The 26,653-nt window shown below is 39.7% G+C and overlaps 1 protein-coding gene across 4 annotated transcripts in view; it reads right to left on the reverse strand.

Annotated features, from left to right (window-relative positions):
* Positions 1 to 806: 806 nt before the first annotated feature.
* Positions 807 to 26,653, reverse strand: part of ATM (ATM serine/threonine kinase) — a 124,830-nt gene continuing 98,983 nt past the window's right edge. Inside the window, exons 44-63 of one of the 4 annotated variants that reach the window (XM_075592353.1) lie at positions 26,059 to 26,163; positions 25,186 to 25,305; positions 24,344 to 24,578; positions 22,465 to 22,632; positions 20,334 to 20,453; positions 18,001 to 18,218; positions 15,687 to 15,894; positions 15,206 to 15,319; positions 13,977 to 14,135; positions 12,868 to 13,006; positions 12,182 to 12,264; positions 11,349 to 11,489; positions 10,045 to 10,161; positions 9,267 to 9,416; positions 7,235 to 7,400; positions 5,545 to 5,631; positions 5,345 to 5,459; positions 4,687 to 4,750; positions 4,205 to 4,332; positions 807 to 2,542 (exon numbers count right to left, since the gene is read on the reverse strand). In XM_075592353.1, the coding sequence (XP_075448468.1) occupies positions 2,359 to 2,542; positions 4,205 to 4,332; positions 4,687 to 4,750; positions 5,345 to 5,459; positions 5,545 to 5,631; positions 7,235 to 7,400; positions 9,267 to 9,416; positions 10,045 to 10,161; positions 11,349 to 11,489; positions 12,182 to 12,264; positions 12,868 to 13,006; positions 13,977 to 14,135; positions 15,206 to 15,319; positions 15,687 to 15,894; positions 18,001 to 18,218; positions 20,334 to 20,453; positions 22,465 to 22,632; positions 24,344 to 24,578; positions 25,186 to 25,305; positions 26,059 to 26,163 (2,821 nt within the window). In that variant the 3' untranslated portion in view covers positions 807 to 2,358. Of the gene's footprint in view, positions 2,543 to 4,204; positions 4,333 to 4,686; positions 4,751 to 5,344; positions 5,460 to 5,544; positions 5,632 to 7,234; positions 7,429 to 9,266; positions 9,417 to 10,044; positions 10,162 to 11,348; positions 11,490 to 12,181; positions 12,265 to 12,867; positions 13,007 to 13,976; positions 14,136 to 15,205; positions 15,320 to 15,686; positions 15,895 to 18,000; positions 18,241 to 20,333; positions 20,454 to 22,464; positions 22,633 to 24,343; positions 24,579 to 25,185; positions 25,306 to 26,058; positions 26,193 to 26,653 lie in introns of those variants that run through there. The other 3 variants (XM_075592354.1, XM_075592355.1, XM_075592356.1) reach the window with 3 other exon arrangements.

The raw sequence follows: 26,653 nt of genomic DNA on the forward strand, positions 1-26,653 counted from the left end.
CAATTCATCAACCTGCCATTCATTTACTATAACCAGGCACAGAATTACCTTTGCCTGAACATTTTATATGTGGTGTGCACAGCAGGATTTTGAAGAACTGTCAACTTCTTCTCACTTGTTAATACAACATAGCAGCCTGCAAGCAGCATGTACAAAAGGGAGTTGCAGAGAGATTATTTCCTGTGTGTTTGCCACTACATAAGAGAACACCAACGCCCACAAAATACTTGTATTGCTAAAATCATGGCACCAATCTGTTAAGAAAAGAAACGAGATTGCTGAAGTGTGAAGATGACACTTTTCCATAACTAGTTAACCAAGTACTGTTAACAGTGAAAGAAAATGTCGTTGTTGTAGAGATAAGTCATTATCGACATTATTTAATTACGGAGGAAAAGGCGATTACATTTTATTTTTGACAGGAAAAACTCATTACTGAGCCTATTTTCACCAATAAGGGTAAAAAATGCAATTAGAGGTTAAACGCATTAACAACGCTGTGTTATAACTTGTACAGACATCAAATATAATGCATTGTGCATTGGTTATACACGATGAAACAAATGTCTTCTACATTTCTGTATTTTCCATATCAGATGTGTGCCCTGGAACTGAACCAAATAAAGTAAAATTATGGGTTCAGCACTGAATTTGAAAACCTATTTAAAATTTATTAAGGAAGGAGTGGGCTTCTCTGCTCCTCTACATCTGCCGTTGACAGTGCTAAATACAGCAGGTGCTAAAACCTTCCTCCAGAAACCTGTCATCCCATTATGCGAGGAAATAAACAGCACATACTGCAGATGTGATCTGTAGACGGTATTTAGCTTTATTAGCAAAACATATATACACAATCTAAACATGTCTTTCCGAAATGTATTTAACACATTTATTTTCTAACAATTAAAAAGAACACAACATATTGGCATGTTTGAAAATGAAATGAATAACCTGAACGTTTAATTTTGTGAAATAAAAACAGGGCTACCAATATCAAGGTGACTCCTACACAATGCCTAACATTTATTTTTCAGTTTACTTAAATATATCAAGATGAAACAATGCTTATTTGGACCAGTCTTGCTCTGTACCAATTTGTGAAGCACATTTGAGTTATAATCCAGCACATTCTGCCTCATTTGGGTTACTTTAAACACATTCCTCAAATATAAATATACCACAAATTACATTCATAAACAGGTGCAGAGTAACAAAAATAATGACCCCACTGGTATAAACAGAATTGTCACATGTATGAAACATGTCAGCTGAATATTTTGTGCTTAATCACATGGTCCAGTCTTTGCTTACGTAAAATAATTCAGATATGTAGTGTTGAGCCACTGTATAAACAATGACCTATTTGCAATGGAGTGACTCTAATCCTGTTTTACCTGAGGTCTGTGAGGACGGTTTACACAATGGATCAAGTAATTGTCATAATCAGAAGCAATGTATTAGTCCATACATATATTTAATAAAATTATAGCTTGTTGTAAAAAAATGTTGTCTATACATACATTTTCTTTTGAACATTATTTGAACAGGTCATTTAAGGAGCATCTGAATCGAATGTTAAAATACACTTTATTTTTTACTTTTGTCTAAAAAATAAAGTAAAAAAAAACAAACAAACCATTTGTAGATATCTCCTTCCCTAGCTTTGCAAGTAACTAAACACTCATCATGGGGCAGATCTAAAACGTGTAATTGAAGATGGTGGGTTCCTCTGGTGGTTATTAACAGTTTTTATTTTATTTTGATAGATTTATACAGTGTGGAAGAGGTGCTACAAATATTTCAGTACCAAGTGTCTAAAAAGAATGAGAAAAAAATATTTTGTTCTAGATTCCCATATGTTTAACATACATATTGAAAGAGGTGTCTTTGATTGTGTTTCCACAATTACTAAAGACACAGTTACACAACGCCACAGAACCATTGCATCATTGAAACTGGTTGCAGAAAATAATTTGGGCTGACATGCTTTCTTATTACTACCAATATTTTATTTTTCCCCGACAGGCATTTACTGCTCTGTAGCAATGATTCAAGCCATGCTCATTAGTTTCTGCACTTTTGTTGGATATATGTGGGTGGTGTGTTATTGAGTAACCATTACATCAACTCTTTGGCCTTGGGGTTGCACGGGGAAACAGGACAGCGTGGCAGAAAGTACAAACTCTGAATAGAAATCAAATTACTTTTACAGATTTACAACCCCCTAAGCACCGTTTAGTACTGCAATGTGCTTGGTAGTCCCTTTTAGAAAGATGCATTATTATATTTGGGAAATTTTAGCTCATTTAACAATTCAACTCGCTCTGCAGAGACAACTGTGCATTCTCGCCCCTAACTTTACACCCATGGCTTCCAGCCAGGGAACAGCTTGCTGAGGTTCTTTGGGTCCATGGCCTGCTGAATGAGCAGGTTCACCTGTCCGCCCACGTTCAGCACCGTTCCCTCTTCTACTCCTTTCAACTTCTCCTGGAGACGCAGAAGAACACGCTCCGCCACTTTATTAAAGCTCTGAATGTCATTGCTGAGGGGGGGAAAAAAGAAAAAAAAAGAAAGGCTTATTACAGGGGTGGCCAACTCTAGTCCTCAATGGCCACCAGCAGGCCAGGTTTTAAGGATAGCCTTGCTTCTGCCCAGGTGGCTCAATCCTATGCTGAAGCAGGGATAGCCTTAAAATCTGGCCTGTTGGTGGCCCTTGAGGACTGTCAATGGCCACCCCATGTTTATTATAACGTCAGATAAAGAGAGGATCAAGCCATTATCCATTAAATCCGGCAATGCTGTAATGTCAAATAAGGCCGTGCTGCCACTGGCATTTTGAATGACATCTACATTTCAGCTGCAGCCAAACGAAGAAGTGGTGCACTGAGGTAACCACACGCAGCTCTAACAATAATCGACTATTTTATTGAAAAAAGGGAACAAACATCACGAAGCTAGGAACCTCTGACGCGTTTCATCCCGCAAGGGACTTTGTCAAAGAGTGAGTGGTGAACTTTCTCCTGCACCTCTATATACCACCAGCCCGACTGTGGTAGGTTAATAATAAATTGGATAAGGACGGCAACTCCTATATGCAGCTGCAAGTTAATTAATGAGATTGCCGTTCCATCTATACAAGCATAGTGGTGTATAAAAGGGGAGAAAGAGATAACAACATACAAGTGTATACATAGTACATATAACAACAAATAATGATAAACAACTTATTGCAAAACTACTGAAAAATAGTGGCAAGAGATAATATAAAACCAACATACAAGCAACATGAATAAAAACAAGGAATGGATTAGAATATAGAAATAATATTTAAATAAACTAATCAAATAGATAAGACAGGATAAAAAATAATAAAGAATCAACAAATATTGAAAAAAAAATATTATAATCAACAAATATTAAAAAGTATTATAATCACTAAATATAATGAAATAATAATATAATATATCATAAATATAAATATCAAAGTATACATAATATTCCATATGGTGAACAGCAGCATGTATCTATAATAAACTCTATATCAATACAAAAGCAGAGAAAAGCAGAAAGAAGCCATTACTTAAACATACTTCATTAGTCAAACTAAAAAATGCTTAAGCTCCCAATCTGTGTTTATACCATTGGGATGCAATGTATTCATGATATAGATCCAGTGCATCTCTCTTTTATTTAATAAATTTAACCTATCACCACCTCTAGGATGACATGGGACATGTTCAATGCCAATAAACGAGAAGTTAGATATATCACCATGAGGGCAGGTAGAGAAATGATGAGAGACTGGATGTTTATCATCCTTCTTTTTAATAAGACGTATATGTTCCATAATACGTGACCGTAAAGGTCTCGTAGTACGTCCCACATATTTTTTATGGCATCCACATTGTAATACATATATAACAAATGATGTATAGCAATTGATAAAACTAGTAATGTAATGATGAGATTTATATGATTTGAAAGATTTTGTAGATTTAGAATATTGACAAATGGAACACCTTCCACAGGTAAAAAACCCTTTAGGAATCCCACGTATCTCTCTGTAATTATCATTGGATCTAAACATACTGGGTGAAAGATGACCAGCTAGAGACCTTCCTTTTCTGAATACATTTCAGCTGCAGACAAATATAACTACTTGCTATGCAGTAAGTAACTGTTTAAATAAACAAATTCACCGCACCAGGTGTTTCGGTTGCATTCTGGGTCATCGCCGCCGAGGGTGGAGTTGAGATCGGCTTCGTCCTGCTGCAGGTAAAGTGCTTTGAGAGGATTCATTGTCCAGTCAAACAGAGGGTCATAGAGCAGGACCTGCATAGTAAACCGCACACGTTATACATATAACACTGGGCTGCCAGGGAGTGTCTGCAGATCATTATATGAACCACTTTACACCGAGTTTGAGAGCACTGTTTTAGGTGTAAATATAACAAACCGTATGTATATACTCAGCTGGAAACATTTATTCCATACAATCAATCATTTTTATGCCCCAAAGGACCACCATAGGGTTACTCACACAAACACTCACTGCATGCAGTACAAATTACTTTGCGGATATTACGTTTTGTTATTGATAAACGGAATATATGAAAGTACTGTATTCTTAGTTTTCAGCATGCTTGCAACAGGATTGTTTAATCATTTCGGTGCATGAATAATTACCTCAACAATGGTCAGCAACGCTTCCTGAGAATTTCTCATTACCTCCATCGTTTTCTCACAGCATCTGAGGAAAATAAGACAAGAGAGATTGGTTTCCCATAAATATTTTTTACATTCCCTTGTAATCTGGTAGAGGAAATGACAACATCCATTATGAATATTTATTTCTATACTTAATGAATATGTACGCTAATCACCCGCATAGACTCCGTTCGATATTCACTGTCCTGCCAGCAAGAATGAACCCTTCTGCTCCCTGACGGGCCAGCAACATATCAGAGGGGCCCAGATATGTTGCTGGCACCTCTGGCAGCGAAAAAGGATTAATTTGTTTCCCTATTATGAGAAACACATTTTAAAGTCGTATTGAAAATTCTCCACATGCACCTGTATTTTTTTTTCTATTAATACCAAAAATAAATGAGTAATAAAGATTTATAAATTATTAAAATAATAAAAATCTAAGCCGTGAAAGACAATGCGTGCACTTGTGATGCCACTCAAAGGCAATGGCTGTGTGACATTTTTCATTCAATCGTCTATCATTATAATCTATAAATTATTTGAGGTTCATGCTGCACGGCCATGTAAACGTATTTAAAAAAAAATGGTTTAGTGCATCACTTAAAATACAGGAAAAATACAAAAATGGTGATACCTTCTGAAAACTCCCTCCACGCCAGTAATACCCATGCCATCCACAATATCTCTGGTTAATCTGAAAGGAACCGTTTCCGGGGTGGGAAGTATTTTACCTTGCTCAAAAGCCACTCCTAACAAAGAGAGGTTTATTATTAGTATTGAAAAAGTACCTCCCTTCATAGAACAAAGAAAAGAAGTGACTAACCGTTTGTTTACCTAAATCGATGTGCACGAGTTCTGCGGTCTCCTCATCTATAAGAATATTCTGCACGTGTCTGTCTCCAAGCCCAACAATGTAACAGACTGGAAATAAAACAAAGCCATACACACGGAAACAGAAGTCAAACAAAAGTGTTGTGTTTGTTCCCAATATGAAAGGTAGTTAACACAACAAAGCTAGGTTACAGGTTGGTACCCATCTGTCTTAACAAATAGTGAAGGGGCATGCAACACTGGACTGTTATAAATACTATCAATTTATGGTAGCCAGTAAATTTCTAAAAACTAAAACTAAAACTGCACCCCCCCAAGTATTAACAATGTAGAGCGGCAAAACCCCACACATGTAATTTGGATTTCTAGCTTACCTGAGCCGTGCGATCCCGCAGAGCTGATCCATGGTTTCCTGACCTCCTGGGTTACAAGAGTTTTAACTTTTTTTAGTTTCTTTGAGAAAACAAAAAAAAAACCCCACAAACATGGCTGCCAGTGGCAAGGCTGACCCCACGCCCATTCTGTCTCGTCGTTCAGGTACCACAGATCAGCTCCGGGGGTACCACAAAATCAGCTTCGGGGCTCTCCCCGGTTCAGGTTGGTAACAAAAAAAAACAAACCTGCGACAAGCACAGATGGCTGCTTTAAATATATTGCACAGAGTTGCCGATCTATTTGGGCACGTAACAATAATAATAAAGAAATTTAAAAGTTGAAAATATCTAAATAAGAAAACAAATTACATTAATTCCCCCCTCTCCACCCCCCAAGGTCCACTGCTTTTTTCTGCCTTTAGCAATGACCTTCGCTGATGCTCATGTGCGCAGAGTGTTCAGTAATATAATAATGTGCAGCAGTTCCAGCCTCCCCGATCATGAAACAAAGTTCTGCAGTCTGAATTCTGTAAGAGGCCAATTAACAAGCATTGACTTTAATGCCATTCAACGTGGGATCATCCTGCAATACCCCGTATCGGAGCTTCGTGAACCTCCTCCATTGTCCTACACAAGCTAATGTGTGTAGGGTATGGCACAGGTCCCCTATAGTAACCTCCTTAACACTTTGTACACATCTATGTTGGTCTGTATGTTTATGTGACTGACATTCATCACATCATAAGATTTCTGCTGAACTGGGATACACACCCGTCCACTCCATACACAACCTGTGTTTTTCTAGGTCAAGGAAAGTTATCTATGGGCAGTATATTCCATCCCATACAAACAAGCACATACTTTCAGAGTCCTACGTTAGCAAATACTGTATCTGCAGTTTGCTTTCAAGCACTTAGTAAATAATAATTTATGGAAGGATTTACAGGTAATTTGAATCTGTGCAACAAGGTGGAACAGGGGGATAATGTAACATGCCCAGGTCAAGATATCAGCAGTGGGGTTCAAATGACATTCACTGCGGTGTTTAGCACTAGTCTATGGTGCTCTGTATTGGTTTCTGTTTCACACACAGTACCTGCCCCAGCTGTCTTGTGGTCCCCAAAATTAACAAAAAAAAGAAACTTGTAAGTTGTTCTTCTAGCAATCCTTTTGCTTCTGGAATGGTTTACATGAGTCTCAGGGCCTGTCATTTCAAGGAATTAAAAAATACAGATGCGTACTGCTGGAAAGCAGGTCTGTAATGATTTTTAAAAAAAATATATGTATGAATGTGAAAAAGGAATGCAAAACGTTCGTACCTATGGATGATGTGGCTACACTGCGTGTGTAAGCCAGGCGTTTCTCAAACCAAACCGCAGGATCCAAAAACTTTTCCATACAGAAGTAGCGGAACACTGGCGGGAAATTCTGACAAACGTCTAGAAATGTTTGGTACTTGTCTTCAAATCGGCCTCGCTGCGCATCCTTAAAACACAACACACCAGAGAAACTGCTGATTTGCAGGACACAGGGCAATATTGATCAGGGGTGGCTTTCTACACAAAAAAATCTTTTGCAAAACAGTCATTACAATAGTCATAAGCAGCACACGATAAGGAGCCCAAGCCTTCAATACAAATGAAGATTTAATGTGTGTTTTTTTTTTTAAAAGACATTCTTTTTAATCCAAGTTTTATCTTCAGTCATTACTTGATTCACTGGAAAAAAAAAACCTCTTATGTTTTTCTCCCCCTCCTTGTCCTCCCATTCTACCACAAAGTAATAGCGCTACGACTCCTACATAGACTGTACAACCATCAGCTGACTTAATCAGTACAATGCAGTATTTAATCAGGCTGGTTTTCTTAGTCCAACGTAGGATAAATGTGATGCATCCAAATTGGATAGAATTCCTCCACAATATGTGTAAATGATTCTGGATGACAATAGAAAGTCCATGAATAATATGGCAATTATCAGGCACGGGCTAAGTGTCTAGTGGGGTCCACTTGACCTAAAACAACTAAAACACCATAAGTACCCAGCCTAGTAACCAATATATAATGAACAAGAGCACTGGTAACCATATATATATATATATATATGTAGGGGCACTGCGGCCCTTTACCTTAGTGCTTGCAGGACTTCTAGACATCCAGGGCGTGCAGTCCATCCAGGTGAGTAAACAGCAAGAAGAAAGGTGATGATGAGTAGCACAGCCACGGTTTTCCAACTCCCAATGGGACCGGAAGATATAGAACAAAAGTGAACACTCCAATGTAGCAACAGGTCAGGTTTATTGCAGGATGGTGCAGCAACAGGACAACACGAACGCACCTACGCGTTTCGTGCACTAGGCAAAGTGCCTAGTGCACGAAACGCGTAGGTGCGTTCGTGTTGTCCTGTTGCTGCACCATCCTGCAATAAACCTGACCTGTTGCTACATTGGAGTGTTCACTTTTGTTCTATATCTTCCGGTCCCATTGGGAGTTGGAAAACCGTGGCTGTGCTACTCATCATCACCTTTCTTCTTGTGGTTTTCTTAGTCCAATGTTAGATTATTAACAGCAAAATGTGATACACTGCCCTCAGCATGTTCCAGATCGCCACCCCTACAAATGGCGATCACAGAACATTTTTATACACCTTTTTGATGTACAGTAGCCTATTAAACTAAATATTTGTAAGCAGTGTACTGTACATTGATTCTAGTCTTTCATTTCTATGCTGTGGAGACATGTTACCCAGGCTTCTGCATACTGTTACGCGGCTTTTGTTTCCTTACACAAACGGGAGATAGGAATTATATTTACCTAAGAATTCCTTCTAAAGAACTTTTTTATATTCCAAATATAAAAGATTATAAAATATAAGTCCTGGGCCTACATCATCTCCCACTCCAAATGTGTCTTGGTTGGTACGTTACAATGGAGAAGTAATTACATGTAACAGTGTTAAATATAGAGCCTTGTAACCGTGTTTATTTACACCAAGGTGGGATTCATATCGACATTTTCATCAGAATATTTGGGGACTGCTTTTTAAAACAAAACACAAACTTACTCAACTATATAAAAAAAAAGTGGATAGTTAAGTAATATTGTGAATTACAACAACCTGCCCTTATCTCTTTTTTTTAAATTAACAAATGAATGCAACCATTTTCTCTCCCTTATTAAATCTCTAAATGGTGCAGGACTAAACATCCCTCTTCAGATTAATGCATCGCTAGTCCCTCCAGTGTTTATAAGCTTTAACATAGCAGATTATCGGATAATGAGGCAGATGATCTGTTAATGAGACATGATATCGGGTGGATGGCGAGTTGTTTGCCAATAACATGAGACTCACCATCATTTTCTTCTGGCACTGTAAACTGCTGTAATCATTTGGCCGGTAGCGTATGTGAGCTCCTTCTTCTGCATTGACAAGGAATTCACCAATAGGAACTGTCCCCGTGCACCACTCCAGAACGCCACTCCTCTGGGATAGGGGCACAACCTGTGAGGGGGACCGGCCCATGAGAAAGCGGCATACAGTAGCACTAACATGACTTGGGCCTGGAAGGTCAATCTGGGATCCATAAGGAGCTTCTTTCTAGCGACACTGGCTATGACAGAGCAGCACCACCCCACTACTGCAATGCATGTACAAATCCACTTTTTGGTACACAAGGCATAGTTAGAGACGTCCTTTGTAACAGGAGAGTGCTGCAAATCAAAAAGTAATCATCTATTTTATCATCTAATTAAGGTTTTTAAGTGATCACTGGTTGGTCGAAGATCCACAAATGTTCCTAATACCCTTATTATGCATGAATGTAACCACAAGGGGCTTCCTAAAAGGCCTAATCTAATATAGAAAGGTTTGGGGCTCCAGACTGAGAGAGTACGTTTACACCTATTAGCAGTTGTAAGGAGTTGTATTAACAATTGTAATAAGATCCACGTGTTAAGTCATCTCGTCAGAACAAGGCTGGTTAAAATCATCTAAGTTAGTCGTGACAAGACATGGCTCAACAACAAGGCTATGGCTTCAGAGAGAGACATACACAGGCTGCGTAGAAAACATGCTCACTATCCATCCATTGTAGCCCAGCAATGAAAATGCTTGTTGTTTTTAAAGTCACCTTGTATCTGCGGATAATGAGTTTTCTTTTCCGTGTCTCGCTATTTCGCTGTAACAATGTATTACACATCTGGAACACCTGCTGCATTACAGCGTCTTGTCTCAAATCATCTCGACCCTGGAAGAGGGGATTACAGATCAGTTCTTTGTAAGGTATGGCAAGGGATGATGAAATCGGGAAAAATGGCATGGGAGCCACAATTCAATGGTCTGGTGGGTTCACCTAATAATCCCGAAGCTGTGTTTATACTGCCTGGAAAACAACATCCTTCCAATCTATCAAATCACTTTGTAACTGTCACATTTAATGCGTTTTAATTTTCCAGCTAAAAATGAAATTCCCAAGCACTTGTATTTTACGCTGACAATAAATTATTTCAATTTTCTCCGTGTCAGTGCTCCTGCATCATTTAAATATATCTGTCAGTCCATGCATCATTTTAATTTCTGTGTGTGTTGAAAGGAGAAAAAAAATATATACATTGTCAGCACTATGTTAATGGAATATTATCGCTAAGGAGATGGAAGTTTGTCTTCAGGCTGTGGATTTGGAAGAAGGTTTAAGTATGACAGGAAAGTACAACCTCAGTGCCAGAACAAGGCTGTCTCCTGCCCTACCTTGTGCTAAATACAAAAGATCTCCTTCATATTAAACTCTGAAGAAGGAGACCGAACCCAGAATCTTGGGCAAGATCCCATATTGTACCTCAATAAGGCCAAACAAGAGCCAGTCATTTGGACACAAATCGGGAAAGGTAGGCAATGTGATAAAAAAAAAAAATGTAAACAAACACCATATATGAGAAAGAACTACGAAGCATTTCTTGTGAATGCTGACAACGCAGAATGTTCTTACAGTTCTGATAGGCTACGGCCCCAGTGTCTGCGCTGCACGCGCGTCTGCGAGGCTGGCGGCGCGTGCAGCCGAGTCCCCCTGGTCTGCAGTGAGCTGCAGGGGGAAAGACAGGGGGGCGTGATAGGGGCGCGGCCGTGACGTCACCCGGCAGGTTCGCCGTCATTGAGTTAACCGCCGGGGGGAGTGGCCTAGCGCTCCGTCGTGAGTCCTGATCTCAATACTCTTGAGAGCAGGAGAAACTGTCGGCGCAGCGCGGCGCCCCCCCCCCCTCGCAGCGGTCCCGGCCCCATTGTGGGGCGGCTCTTGCTCCTGCAGCGTCCGGCCACAGCGGGGACCTGACCTTATACGACTCTGCCAATGCATTCTAGGCACAGCCGGTGCTGCAAGGGTGAAATCAACACACTGAAAGGAATAAGCCAGTCATTAAAGGCAGAAGTGCTTTCTGAAACCTTGACAAGCTGTCTTCTTTCTTTTCCATCTGACCCAATGCAGTCAATAATTTTTGGAAGGTTGAGGCCTCCGGCCAGGCGGAACTCGGGTTTAAAAGACGTGATCGTCACCAAGTTCTCATACTTCCCACTGGGATCAACCTGCAACGAGCAATGAAATAAAAAGAAGAGGTTCAGAAAATATATATTTGCCCTTCTGGCAATCCATATGTGCTGCTCCTGAAAAGCAGTTTTTAGACAAACACTATACCTGCTACATATAAATGATATGTCATATATTAAAATATCATTGCGGTGGGAAACAGTTTGCATTGCATTGTTGAGAATGAAGGGTGGGCAGCCGTGCTGGTCTTTTCTTCCATGTAGTGAAGTAACGAGAGAGGGAGAGTATGATACCATTTATCAGATCAACAGATTATAGATTACTGGTTGGTCCAATTATCATACTACTTACTGCCCCTCCTGCCATTATTTTAAACCATTCTATTGTTAACTCTTTCTCTCTTTAATTTTCTTTTAATGTGAGATTATTTTGCAATACTTATCCGGCCTTTCCAGTTAAGGGCTTTAACCACATAAAAAAAAATGTAAGTGGGTCCAATATTAAAAGCTTTTGGGTTACTGTGGAGGCTGATACATTAGCACTACACGAACAGTAGCGTCCCAAGGGATCCACCGAGGGAGCTTCGTATTGTACCCTGGGAAAAGTTTACAGACACAGGTCTGGGGTGACAAGTAACAGTTATTTCCGAGCAGATTATTACAAAGTAATCCACAAATTAATTTACTGAGGCTCTCGTGTATATCAATGAGACAATGTATATTTTATATACCTTAATTTCCATGGTTGGAATAACAACGTCATGTAATGTATTCAATTTAGTGATGGGCTGATCTGATGGGATAGGGATGCCTTCTACATGAAAAAATAAATAAAAATAATTTAATACAATTAATTATATATTGTGATGGCACGAATTACGATTATCTTATCTAGCAATAGCTTGTTTATGTATAAATACATACACACAATATATAAACACACACACACACACACACACAGACTTAAGCTCAGATCTATATATATATCTATATAAAAATATGTACACATATATACATACATACATACATACATACATAGTGTATGTATGTATGCAAGCATGAATGTACACACATACACACCAGGATTCTTAGATCTTCAACTGCTTAAAGGCCAACAGGGTCTAAACACAAGCTTGTTTTTACTGGTTTATTGCCAGAACGGCCTGAAACACTCTGATTTGTAAGGACTTGCTATCCCTACCAGCAAGAAGGGAAAGCTAAGCCCTGACATGGCTTGATCAAGTCATCACATTTTCTTAAAACAATTTGTATTTATCTTTGCTGAAGAGCCCTTAGGTAGAAATCAGACATGAGTTTTCATTGGCAAGTAGGAAACAACACTGCTCCTCAGAGGTACAAAAGGAATTATTTTCTGCCCAGTGCGCTATTGTGAGTACAATGATTGTGCTACACTTACTTCTTGAAGATTTCCACTGACTTGCATCCAAATTGGCCAGTATTATATACGCGTCACAAAGTCTCTCAGCATCTCGTACCATGTGTGGTCTGCGTTTCTTTATTGTATTCACTACATTGCATGCGGCCTCCATGCGATCCTGCAGATGCAGACAAAAGAGAGAGAGAGACATCCGTCTTGTGCATTTACACCGTCACACACGGAATTCACATCCGGCTTGTGCATTTACACAGTCACACATGGAATTCACATCCGTGCAGCGAACATATTGAAGAGGTGTGACTTCAATCTTATACGTGGAAACAAAGCGGACATTCACTCGCGGCTTTTCTAACTATGCATCGGTAAACTGAATAGTTGTTCTTAACAATTATATTTCCTCTAGGGATTGAACAAGTGACCTATCCAGAGATTCCCCTTACACAATTCATACATGCGGCAGAGCTTGGGATACATAGCAACTGACATGTTCACAGAGACGATGCAAATACAAAAAAAAAACTGCGAACCAGACCTGTGTTAGGCCAAGTCCGTAGTACAGGCGCGCGACGGAGCGGTTTGTGCACTTCTGTTTGCAATGACGCGTGCGACAGGGAGGGGGAAGGGGGGAAGGCGCAGCCATGACCTCACTGAATTATTTTGAAGGAAAAAAAAAAAAAAATAATTCACGTTTTGCTGCTTTAAGAAAACAAAACATAAAACTAGTTTAAAAGTCTTCCCATTTAACGAAAAGCTTTTTTTTTTTTGAACTCTAGGAAAACACAAAAAGGAACTAAAGTTCAATTAAAATAGGTTGCACATTAAGAAGTGCGTTCTGGAAGATGTAAGGCTATTGCTTATACAGTATTTAAATAAACATCCGACAGGTTTTTTATGTCTTTTCTTCCAGTGGCCGTTAAACTAGTTATTTATATAAGGTGATTATCACACATCAACTGATATTGACAAGAAATGCTATTGCCTTACAGTCTTAACCAATAATGGTACGCAAGTTGCCATTATTATTACAAGGCCAGAAACAAAACGTAATTTTTGGGCTCAGGATAATGACTTGCCGCCTTGTGGCTAAAAATAAAGTTATGGTAATACATTCCGTAATAAAATGTTACCATGTCAAGTTGGGATATCTGCTTGGGTGCATTTTTGGTAAGCCGGCTCCTTTTCACAATCTCTGGTTTCATCATCAGGTCATCTTTGTTAGCGTTAGCAAGAGCCAGAATTATGAACAATGTATGGTATGGGTGATCCAATGATATTCTGCTTATGAGCTGTCGGGAAACAAAGCAAGTTGCCCGTGTTACAGAATTGTGAATTTACCAAAATAATTCTGTGCAAATGAAAAGATCAATATTTTGGGAGAAAGAAGTGTTTTGTTATAAAATATTTTGCTTTTCTGTTTGTTCACACTAAAATTGCCAAGTTTAACAATATCATTTTGTGCAAATGAAAACATCAATGTTTTAAGTCAAATAATGATTGTTTATTTCTATAACATAACTTACTTTTCGCTTTATTGACCATAACAGTGACTATATTAGCTAACTTTTATAACCAGATACAAAGTAAGTTATGGTGAATACAAAAGTGACAAAACCCCTCCACTGTACAGAACACAGCAAATATCACTTGCTGTATGTGCACATTCATATGTCTCAGGCAGGTCCACAAACCTGCCGCTCCATCATATCTTTGCATGCAATGCTTCCACTGCAGCTAGGGATTCTGGGTAATGACATGCCAATGACCACTCACATGTTACTATTTGTTTCCTGTCCATTTTGACATGGAACCCTATATGCATATGCTTGCTGCATTACACAGCTTCCTCAGCACAGCCTGGGTTAAAGCAGTGTACAGCTAGTATAGATCTTTTTGGTCGTATCAGTGATTGGTTATTGGCTATGGGACGTGAAGCTGGTAGTGGCTACAACCAAAAAGTAATGGCGAGTAAAGTGACAAATAACATAACTAGCTTACTTTGTGTCTGGCTGTAGCCACTGCCAGCTTCTTGGCTATGCCTTTAACATTGCTAAATGGGGTATCTACACCTCCTCCGCCCCCAACGTTAATTGTAGGGATTTTAACATGCCAAAGCCAAAAGAGACATATGAAGAAAAATAATGTATTACAGAAACTCTGAGGGTATTGATGTGTTTCCATGCCAGCTATTACTGCAGCTAATGGGTAAGGGATACGCTTTCTTTCTGGTAAACTGAGATATAAGCAGTGCTATACATTTATATCCTGGCTCCGTTCCTATGGGTAAACTAGCAAATCTGATTTACCAATGCAGACCCCATCTGTTTTAACAATGTGTAAATCTGATAAAGGCGATTACATTATTGAGCACTTCATGAAATCCAAGACCCCCCATCTTCATAGTCCCCATCCGAGCAGCTAGCTGGTACATCAGCGGTAGGAACTTGTGGGATGGTATCTTCTCAGCATCTTGCTGTTTGGAAATTACAACAAAAAAAAAAGACAAAGTAGATGTAAAATAAGAATCAACAGAATAATACATTCCGTATTAGATATTATTTGTGATGTTATCTGGGACAATGCAAATAGCAGACAGGCATTGTATTCCCATTCCCCTCTAAACTGGCTTCAGCTTCTTTGGTCACCCTGCAAAGCCTGTTATTTTTATTTTAATATCCTTATTCTTCACCTGAAGCTTTACGCACCTTGTTTGGTTGACCTCTAAATATTGAGAAATGAAGAGTGTTGAGTGTAGCCCCATTCTCTGCAGTGAATGTATTTGCTTTGCTATTACAGGTGTAAATAGAATTTAGAAACCCTAGAGAAAGCATCGAACACACCTTCATCATACTATTGACTTCAGACACCGCAGAATTCTCCAGCCAGAGGGAGCAAAGGCGAAAGATCCACATGTCGTGTTCCTCTCCGGAGACCAGGCAGCTGATGTAGTTCTCCACTGCTTTGCACAGGAAACGTTTCCTGTCCTCGGTCATGGCTGCAATGGCACATTCATCCAGCTCCAGCTCGCGCTGAACCTTCACTGTATACCTGCCAGACAGGTACAGTATATCTCACGTAAAAGGCTTCAGAGGACAGGCAGGGAAATCAACTCAAAAAGAGACTCAACCAGGAGATTTGTCAAAATGAACACGCACGTAAATAAAAAAAGCAAACAAATACAGAGTTAAATAATTGGGGATTATGGACCAAAACAGGCGCAGAAGGTTGTGGTGGGTAAAGAGGGAACAGTGCGCTCATTTACATGCGCAGAATCTGAGTATCTGCTGTGTAAATACTGTAGGCTTAGGGATTTTTTGTCACTTTGTTACCCATAACCTTATTGTGCATCTGGTTTTAAACCTCCCATAAGCTCCACCATTCAGAACCTGTAACCAACATGCAACGGGTGAGCCAGAAAAGGGAAAAATAAGTGTATCCGAGGGCCTTCCGGCGGTCCCTACCGTAGCATTACAACCTGTGAATTTAGACGGCTGAAATTTGAGGATAACTTTTGTTAAGAGACAATTGTAAAAGCTACAACGTACCACTCTGCATTTCCATGCCCAAAACCTACAATGTGATGTCGGAGAGATTCCCAGCCAGCTTGGGGAAGAAGCTCGGGACATGTAGTTTTCCCGCACTGTGCAATGCACTGGGTTGCCTCTAGAGGAGGGGTGCACAATATTTCTCCCCTGCGCCCCCCCACTCCTTACCTTGGCTCCGGTGTTCTGACGTCATGTGACGACACGTCACCAGAAGCCTTCTGAGCCAAGGTAAGGGACCTTACAGAGGCCTTCACCGCTCCCCCAGCATGTCATTTAAATGCCTTTGAGAAGTGAGCAGGGCCTCTGTAAGCGCCACGCCCCCTCTCCCCCCAGAGTATCTCCCCCCATTTTGCGCTAGAGTATCGCGTAATTAAATGGTAATAACTGCCGCCTCTGCAAAAAGACATTTGTAAGATGGATTATACAGATTGCAGCACATTTATAACTTGGTGCTTTTTGCATGGACAGCAAATAACAATTACAATTATCAGATAAATGGCTGCTCCTAGAAAGAGGTTGCCAAGAAGCTATGCACAACATCTGATGTTTCAGCACAAATAAAGAGTCGTCTGTGGAATTAGCAAGGAATACTGGAGAAGCAATCACATGAAAACACTCACCCACATAACAGCTTCTCTAACCTTTTTGTTCAGGGTTGATGATGTATTTTAATAGCTTTTAAAATGCAAGCCATAAAGTCCTAAGAGCCCAGTAACAAGTATCACTAAATTGGTAAAACTGCTGCTTTCAGTCAAGTGTTGTATCTAAAGCCAGGTAACAGGCTGCATCAATGTAAGTGATTAGGGCACAGTTATTAATGGTCTTTACCACTCTACCCAAATCTAATTCCAACTACATACAAATATATATGAAAAAAACAATGAATAAGTTACAATATTTGTCAATTCTAGTTTTATGTTGTTTCAGACAACAGCCCCAAATTAGTCGTTATTAAGCATGTTAAGTTACAATTTTCCAGGTTTATCCTATTCTCATAGAGCGGAAATTCAACGTGGTCATTTGGCTAACATCACACTTCATCCTTATGTCAACATAACAGGTCCCAATGCTACTCTTAAATATAATATAATATATATATATATATATATATATATATATACATATATACACACACACATGTAGAGGTATCAGTACCGTGTTAGCCGAGCTTCAATAATCAAAAAATAAATAGATGATACCGTTCTGTGGCTAACGAAATGCTTTTATTTGTGCGAGCTTTCGAGATACACTGATCTCTTCTTCCGGCGATGTTACAATGAATGAAGCAAAAGGTATACTTAAAAACAGTGTCTTATGGCTAGCCATAAAACACATCCACACCGGGGGAAGGAACAGCACAGATAACATTCCAATAGACACTGTTTATAGTATACCTTTTGCTTGCTTCATTCATTGTAACATCGCCGGAAGAAGAGATCAGTGTATCTCGAAAGCTCGCACAAATAAAAGCATTTCGTTAGCCACAGAACGGTATCATCTATTTATTTTTTGATTATATATATATATATATATATATATATATATATATATATAATGTAGTAGTCAAGAATACATAGATTCCCTTGTCATAAACAGTCTATACTATTACCTGTTTGGCGAAACCTTGTATTCCCTCATTAAGCCAACTTCTTCTTTAGCTTTTTTGAGCAAAGCCTGTTTGTTTTCAAACTCTGAGGACTTCATGTAATTGTCTATCCTCTGATACTGGGCATCTGAAAACCGAGCCAGTGACAGAAAGGCCTTCATCCTTCCCTCCTGCAGCTTGTCACTGCTGCCGCTGCCGGGACTTTCTGCAACATCCACAGCCTAAGAGAGAAACAAAACCACACTGTGCACATTTAATATAGTGACAATGTTCATCGACTGGCGCTTTTCTCATTTTTGGAGAACATTACAAAAAAGTTCCAGAGGATCGCAAAGTTATTAACAATCTACTCTCTGTTATCAGTAGCCTTGTTGTGAAAGTGGGAGGCCTTGGTTTAAGCCGCAGTGCCAACTTCGTAGGATTGTGGACAAGTCATTCAATCTCCGTGTGCCTTGGGACTTAAAAAAAAGATACATTTTCAGCTTATTGGTGCAATAATTCACTGTGCTGTTATTTTTGCACCTGCAGCTGGTTTAGCTCACACTGCTAGAGCTGATGCCCAGGAGCAGCAGAGGTTCTGGGTTCTAGTCCTGTTGGGTCTGACACCAGTCCAGTCAGTAGGTGCCTTAGGCTTGTTAACTCTGTAAAGAGCCTTTTAGGAAAGGTGGGATGTGATTCATTTAAATACACTTTGCAAAGTCATATGCATATCTACAAGGGTACCTCAGGTGTGCTCGTTTCAGCACAGGCATCTCTCCCTATTTTACTTATTTAGGATGTTTGAAGGGAGATATATACACAACTGGAGACACTACTAACATGGAAGTCTTCTTCCTGCTCTAAACTGTATATCAGGTATGCGGATTGAATTAGAGTTCGGATTCTTAAAAATTCGTCACTCAGATTTTCAGTGGTGGAAAAACCCGCTGGATTTGCCTTTACGAGACTGATCGGCGGAATGCTGCGGCTCAAAGGAACTGGTCAAACCGCGTAGGACTCAAACGCGGGGAAAAAATTCCCCCTTCTCTAGTCTGAGGAGGGAACCGCACGGACAGGAGAGAGCTGTGAGCAGAGGAAGGTAATTAGTGTCTGTCTGATGTGCATCTGTTATGTTGTGTGTGTCTGTAGCTGTCTGCCCTGTTTATTATGTGTGTGTCTGCCCCGTAGTATGTGTGTAGCTGTTTACCGTGTGTGTGTGTGTGTGTGTGTGTGTGTGTGTAGAAGTCTGCCCTGGTGTGTTTGTGTGTGTGTGTCTGCCCTGGTGTCTGTCCTAGTTGATATTTATTTCTGTCATGTTTTGTGACTGCCTGTGTAACCTGTTTTGTATGTGTGTGTGTGTATGTGTGGCTCCCTGCCCTGGTGTGTGTGTGTCTGTCTGCCCGGGTCTGTGTGTGCGTATGTATCTGTAGCTGTCTGCCCTTGTGTTTCTTTCTGTCATGTTTTGTGACTGTGTAACCTGTTTTGTGTGTAACCTGTTTTGTGTGTGCGTTTGTTTGTGTGTAGTATCTGTCCACACTATTTTGTTTGTATTTTTGTTTAGGTTCCAACTATTGTAGGGGTGCCCCAGCCACTGAGCCCTATAAATGGGGGCCTTGAGAGACAAAAAGATTGAGAACAACCGATCTACATTCTCTGGGCAGTGTGTGCATGAGCCTCTTATAATGTATCCATACAGTCTAAAACACAATGGAACAAGCTACGAGAGCCTCTAAATTAAAGCTGTAATGTGTATAGCTATACAGTTATATTTTATTTTGGAACATCAGGTTTTGTAAGATAAACTGGTCAGAAGATGAAGCACAGCTCTCACAGACCCCACCAACAGGGCTTCTCACAGACCCCACCAACAGGGCTTCCAGATAAGAGGAAACAGATCGTGAAATAGAAAATCTTTCTGAGACACTTGCAGAGATAATATGATAGTAACACGCGACTGCAGTTCACCATGACTGCAAAACATATCCACCAATGGGATAGCTGATCGTATAGCTAGTTATCAGGGGGACCGATCATCACATGCGTGCCAGCAATGAGAGCAGGGACAACTATGTGGGCACCAGCCATGTGTATAGTGCAATATTTCTATCGTATTTAAATGCATTCGATGTTATATACAGTACATAATGTGGTCATTTTTCATCCTGCTTTAAATTGGAACTGGTAATTATAAATAAAAAGTAGTTTAACAACAGAGGTCCCATTCACATAAAAAGGAGCACAGTAAGGAAGAGAAATACAAGACTTCTGGTAGTTCTATTTACAGCTAAAAGGACATTTTTAGCATGTGTTTCTGTAGGGGGTATATCTGATAATCATGTTAGACGATTGCAGCTCACCTTTTCCAGGTAATTCTGCATGATGATGGTAGGGCTTTCTAAGCATGTTTCAGCAAGCCAGTTTCCACATAACCTTAAACATTCGGCATATATCAATCGCAGGTTGGGATTGTTCTCAACCTTTAAATAAAAGTCTAGCATTACAAAGATTGCGTAAAGAACGGAAAAAGCAATCGAGTTTCACTGTGTTTTCACATGTTAGACAGTGGAATAACGCAAGAGAAGAATCATAACAAAGAAACGTACACATATAGACAAATGTGTGTGTGTGTATATACACACACACACACACACTTATAATTATATATATATATATATATATATATATATATATATGCAAATATAACTGTATGCTCATCTGCATGTCTTAGGCAGGTCTGCAACCCCGCCTTTCTCCATTATCACCCAGCATACAGCACTTCCACTGCAGCAAGGGATTCTGGGAAATGACATGCAAATGAGCACACAGTGTCACTTTTTGCCTCAATAACCATTTTTAACATGGTTCCCTATAGGCTTAAGCTTGCTGCATGGTCACAGCTTTGAGCACAGCCAGGGTTAAGGTGCATACCCAGAAAACCACCCACAGACAGCTGTTTCGACCTTGATGGGTCTCATCAGTGTGGGGTTGATTTTACTGGGAATGCAAGAGAGGCTATGGGATAGGCTAAACCATAATACTGAGTTAAGTTATGGTGAGTAAAAAAAGTGACAAAAAACCTCCAAAAACCTTATTTGCTTTCCTGTGGAGGGTTTTTGTCACTTTTTTTACTCACCATAACTTAACTCAGTATTATGGTTATATATATATATATATATACACATACATACATATATATACACATACATACATATATATACATACATATATATATACATACATACATATATATGTGTGTGTGTGTGTATACACACACATACGTCTATGTGTACGCTTCTTTGTTATGATTCTCTGTGTATGTATATGTGTATATATATATATGTACATATACACACACACACACACACGTGTATGTTTTTTGCATACACAGAAACATATATTTTTATTATTATAAAAGAAAATTAGTATATCTTTATATTTTATCCTAATTTTACAGTAAATAAATAGAGCCCTGGAATGGACAAGCAGTTTTTGTTTCCTTTGTTAAAGCTGGAAGTCATCTAGAGGGTAATAGACATCTAAGCTGCTCTACAGTTAGTATTGAAATAAGTTAGCCTTGCTATTTTGCTTAAGCGCACCGAATGTCCTTAATAATAAATTATTATAAATATATTATATCAAATATAAATCAGAAGAAACTTCTGAGTTGATAACTGTAAACGTTTCCACCAGTTCTATAATCCCAGAAATTAAATAAAGAGTTCCGAAGGTGTGACATAATCACCAAATGTACACCCAAATTAATACAAGCAGCCACACGCATATTATTTGGGAAAGGGTGTCAGTGTACATGTAAATGACTCCGATCACAAGCACTGCCACTTTCAGGAGGCACGATGCCAAATTCAAGTGAATGACCAAGACGATGTAATCAGTGAGGTTCATTCTTTACCATCAATAGTTTATTCTCTCATTAAATCCTTTCAATGATAGATGGCGCACGGTACATCAATAGCCAAAAAGTAGAGCAGCCAGATGCTTATTACACATGTGGAGGCAAAACTGCATTTCATTCAAGTAGTATATCAGTATGTAGTAGAATGTAAAGAGTATCTCTCCTCCGCAGCAGGTGAGACCTATATAGGAATGACTGTAATAAGCGGTTTCTCCAGTATAACTAGTCCCAGTCAGGTCTCACTAACTTGCCAAAGCACCTGGAGGCACAAAAGAGAAATCTCTTTAATATAATTGAATAAAGTATTCTTTTTTATTTATCTGGCGCACTCAGTTTATGTGGTGCTTTGCTATTCTTTGTTCTCTTTTTGAGACTCCAATAGTCACCAATGGTCTTAAACTTTAATGAAATGTCATTCCTTGAGGAAATATTTGCATTAACTGCTTCATTGCAAACGGGGACTCTTTCGGCTAATGGGTTAAATGTGGTTTTGGGTCCGGAAGCTCGAGATCTCACTCATCCCGGCCCAATGGATCCCAAAAGCCATGCGCAAGGACACAGCCTGAGTAACAAACCTCAAAGCTGTTTGATTCCAGCTTGTCAATCATTTGTTTGAGTATCCCCAGGGCCAGACTTGGTTCCTTTTTAGCCCAGAACACTTGAGCCTCTTCAAGCTGCCACTCTGAAGCCCGGAACTGTGCTGGATTATGCTGCTTAATGTGAAATATCGCCTTCTCGGGGAGCTGCAAGAAACAACGCACATGTTCATCATATTGCTACATTTCCTAGCTACCACTGGTAGCAGGAACATGTTTACCAAGTGGTGCTATTTGCTCAAGGGGGTGCTCAATTTCAGTCCTTAAAGTCGCAGACGGCTCAATGAAGAATGAAGAAGGAATAGTGATTTAAATCACATGAAGTTCATTGGCCTTTAGTTGTTGCCGTTTTAATAAAATGTACATGTCAAAAACCTATTTACAGAGGGCCAGGGAAAGGATGGGAGTTGGGAAAGATGTTCAAGATGTTTAAAAGTGAAAATTAGTGAAACAGCAAGAGAGAAAAGTGGGGGGAAATTAGTAGGGAGACACCAGTTTCTGTGGCAGGGGAGAAGTGGTTAATGGTGAAGATATTAGAGGCACAGGATGAATCAAAGGTAATTTCTCAGCAAATAGTCAATTTTGCGTTATCAGGAATTAGCAAAGCAGTAATAATAATAGTAATAGCATGTTCTTGTATAGCGCTGCTAGTTTTACGCAGCGCTTTACAGAGACATTTTGCAGGCACAGGTCCCTGCCCCATGGATCTTACAATCTATGTTTTTGGTGCTTGAGGCACAGGGAGATAAAGTGACTTGCCCAAGGTCACAAAGAGCTGACACCGGGAATTGAACCAGGTCCCCCTGGTCAAACGCAATGCCAGTCAGTGTCGTTACTCAACGAGCCACTCTTCCAGTAAACAAGCATAAGGAAGTAGTAAGAGGCCCGGGGCCTAGAAATAAAATGTGTTGGAGGAGGGTATTGATAACAGTGTGTTGTTGGCAATAGACCAAATAGTGTCAGACGTGTCTGAAAGAATGTCAGAATGGGTGTGTGACTTCCTCCATAAACGCAAGCCCAGGAGTACTACAGACATTGGCATAAGGCCACATTCACCTGCTATGTAAAGATCACTTAATACATAGTACCTACGGGTCTAAGATGTAATCATTTCTGTATGAGCACTGTCAGGCAAAAGCTCACTCACAGAAAGGTAAAAAATAAAACAATAATACCAAGGCACATTTCTTTAGTTCCTCTTATGTCATTTATCTAATGCAGCATAAAAGCACGCAATGCAACATAAAGGACCCTTTCATGTCTCTAAATTCAAAAAGAGGGATCTCTAGTTACATTTTTTGGCCAATTAATTATAAGCCCATCTGCATCGCCAGGGCAATTCCAGAAAGGCAGGTCCGACACCAACTATAAATATTTACCTGATCTCACGGGCTGAACTTCCCCTGCTTATCTCTCTTATATTTATGGGCAATAACCATCACACTGCCAAAACGTAAACCCCATTTGCCGCCTACCAGATAGAGGATCACCTGAGGGTTGATCGGTGGGGAACGTTAACTCTTACTCTACCGGGAGCCCGGCGGCAAATGAGAGCCACCAGACTTCCGTCATATGCGGCAAAACGTGATCGCTTCGGTAGCAAACCAGATGGCAGCGAGCGCCCCCGGCTGATGTAAACGGGAGTGGAGCACCCTACACTTCCATTTAGATCGTGCCAACCGCTCCAATCATCCCCTAGAAAACAAGACTTTCCATGATGACGTACCTGGAACATCAAACCAGCCTCTGGTGTGCCAGGGCCCACAGGGAAAAGGCTAAAGGTAGGGACATTACCACTAAACCAATCCTCATTCCAAAAGGTCCTGGCAATTTTGTAAAATCCCTCAGTAATCTATACCTGTGTGTTTCTGGCAGTCCTTGCTACTTTGGATAACTCCACCAGGTGCCTGGTTAGAATGTCTTTAATACACTCCTGATTAGAGCTATTCGTTTCCTTTTCCAGCAGAATTTCCAGGATCACTGAACGAAGGGCCATGACGGGCTCCTGGAATCCAAAGTCACTGTCTTTAAGGAGTTGGGACTGTCTCTGCCACTTCATGTACGTTTCATTTAATTCCTGGTCAGTGATGGATCTGAAAGCAAAGAAAGCAACTCACATCTCGCTGTCTCATGGGGCTTTATCACAATGTATCTAACAAGGTGGCAGAGACTTAAAGCAGCAAAGCTATGTAATGCAGACAATTCTATGAAGGACTGTCTTATGTCAATATAAACAGTGAGTGCATACCCTTTATATTCTAGGTATTCACATCACAGATCTACTCAAGTAAGCAAAAGGTGTGAAACATAGAAATCATACGTCATCATTTTATACCTAATCAGATTTTGAATATGGAGTAACTATTTGGATTAAATACCTGAGTTTTGCATAAAACTTGCTGTTTGGTACTGTATTTCCGCTATTAGTTTCTACTGCTGTGTTTAGACAGCTAAAACACTAAGATCTAGAGTCCTCTACTCACCTTTTTGATTTTTTAATATTAAAAATTAGCTTTAAAAAGGTGCAATTACTCCTAGTGAATGCAAAATACAAACAAATTATTTCTTACGGTCCATGTGATTTTAACATTTTCATTAGGGTTAAATACTTAATACTTGAATAACTTAAATAATGTTATTTCTTCGCTCCATCAGTGATCTAAGAAGAAATGAGAGATATGGGTTTCAGAACTGACGTACCTGGAAAACATCCGGCCAACGTTTGCCAACTCTCCTATAGCCTGAAGCCTACACAGCGTGGGATACATGGAATACACAGACTCCAGGCTGCCTTTGCACAGCTCTTCCACTTCCTTAATCCTAGGGATACATTAGAACTTCAGCAAGGACAAAGCGGAACAGTAATCTGCAAGCGTTCTTCTACCTGTATACTACCATTCCCAGGCACTTTCCCTATGGAAATGACAATCAGATAACTATGTTAACCCAATGTCTGGGCTGCTACGTTCAACACATGAAAGTTTAAGAAATTCCACAACAACATATAACATAACAGACATTAACAAGGTGCAAAGTCATGCTTAGTGAGCTTTCTAAGAACACTGCAATACTCCAGTTGTTATATAATGGTTTCAACAGTAAATTACAGCTGTGGACATCCACCAGTCTACCTGAACACACCCTAACACTCCTATATTGGGTAAATCATTTCATCATCTTTATTATTATCACTTTGAAGCAGGCACTACAGTGTATATACAAATAAACATGACATATTTTCATCAAGGTGCCAAAGCATTGTGGAAATGTAAATGTACACAGGTAGCTCCAAAAACATCCAGGGCCATATTTACTAAGCAGTCTTCTGCCATAAGACACCTTCCAGTACTGGAAAACACGTCACATACTATTCAAGTCAATGGGCTCACTGTCATGTGGCAAGGCATTGCTTAGTAAACATGGGCCTCAATGTATTAATCTAGGTACCACTTCAGTATACCTCCACTTGGTTTGTAGACGTACATGTTATTACTCTTATCCAAACATAAAATGCGGCTTTAAATGCTGAACGAAGGCCCCGGAGATGACAAGACCTCTGACTAATCTACTTGCCTGGCATATTTCAGATGGTCTTTGAAGCCAGAGAATTCCCGGTCTCTCAAAGACTGGATGGCACGAAACAGGGATTCATGATAGCCTGGTCCTGCTGCCTCATTTCTTGGTGAGGAAGAGATAGAAGGGAGTTACTATTTGGTAGCCCCGTAAAACAAAAACAAAACAAGCACACAAGTTTAAAGTAAGTACAATCTTTTTATCTTCATAACTAAAAATAATCTATATTTCATGCCTTGGGGAACATCTTAAAATGTAAAAAAAACAAATCTAAGCCAGTAGTTTCAGCCGGGGTTCATTTGAAGACACCTAGGGACCCCTTCCTCAAAAATAAATAACGAGCAGAATTCTTCCTAAGTCTTTTTCAAATGTGTTTACAGGATCTGTGATACGTTTGTGTATAGAGATATAGAGATTTCACCAAATAACTAAATGACCTAAAAAATCTGAAAAATATATAATATTTCTCAGTAATAGATACATTCTACATTTTGAACGTTTTTAAACTTAAAAATTAAGTTAATAGCAAACAGCTAATAGTAAATGTGCGATTAGAAAACTGGAGTTAGATTTAAGGACACTTTTTATCCACATC

The sequence above is a fragment of the Ascaphus truei genome, chromosome 3 (genome assembly GCF_040206685.1).
Source record: "Ascaphus truei isolate aAscTru1 chromosome 3, aAscTru1.hap1, whole genome shotgun sequence".
NCBI lineage: Eukaryota > Metazoa > Chordata > Amphibia > Anura > Ascaphidae > Ascaphus > Ascaphus truei.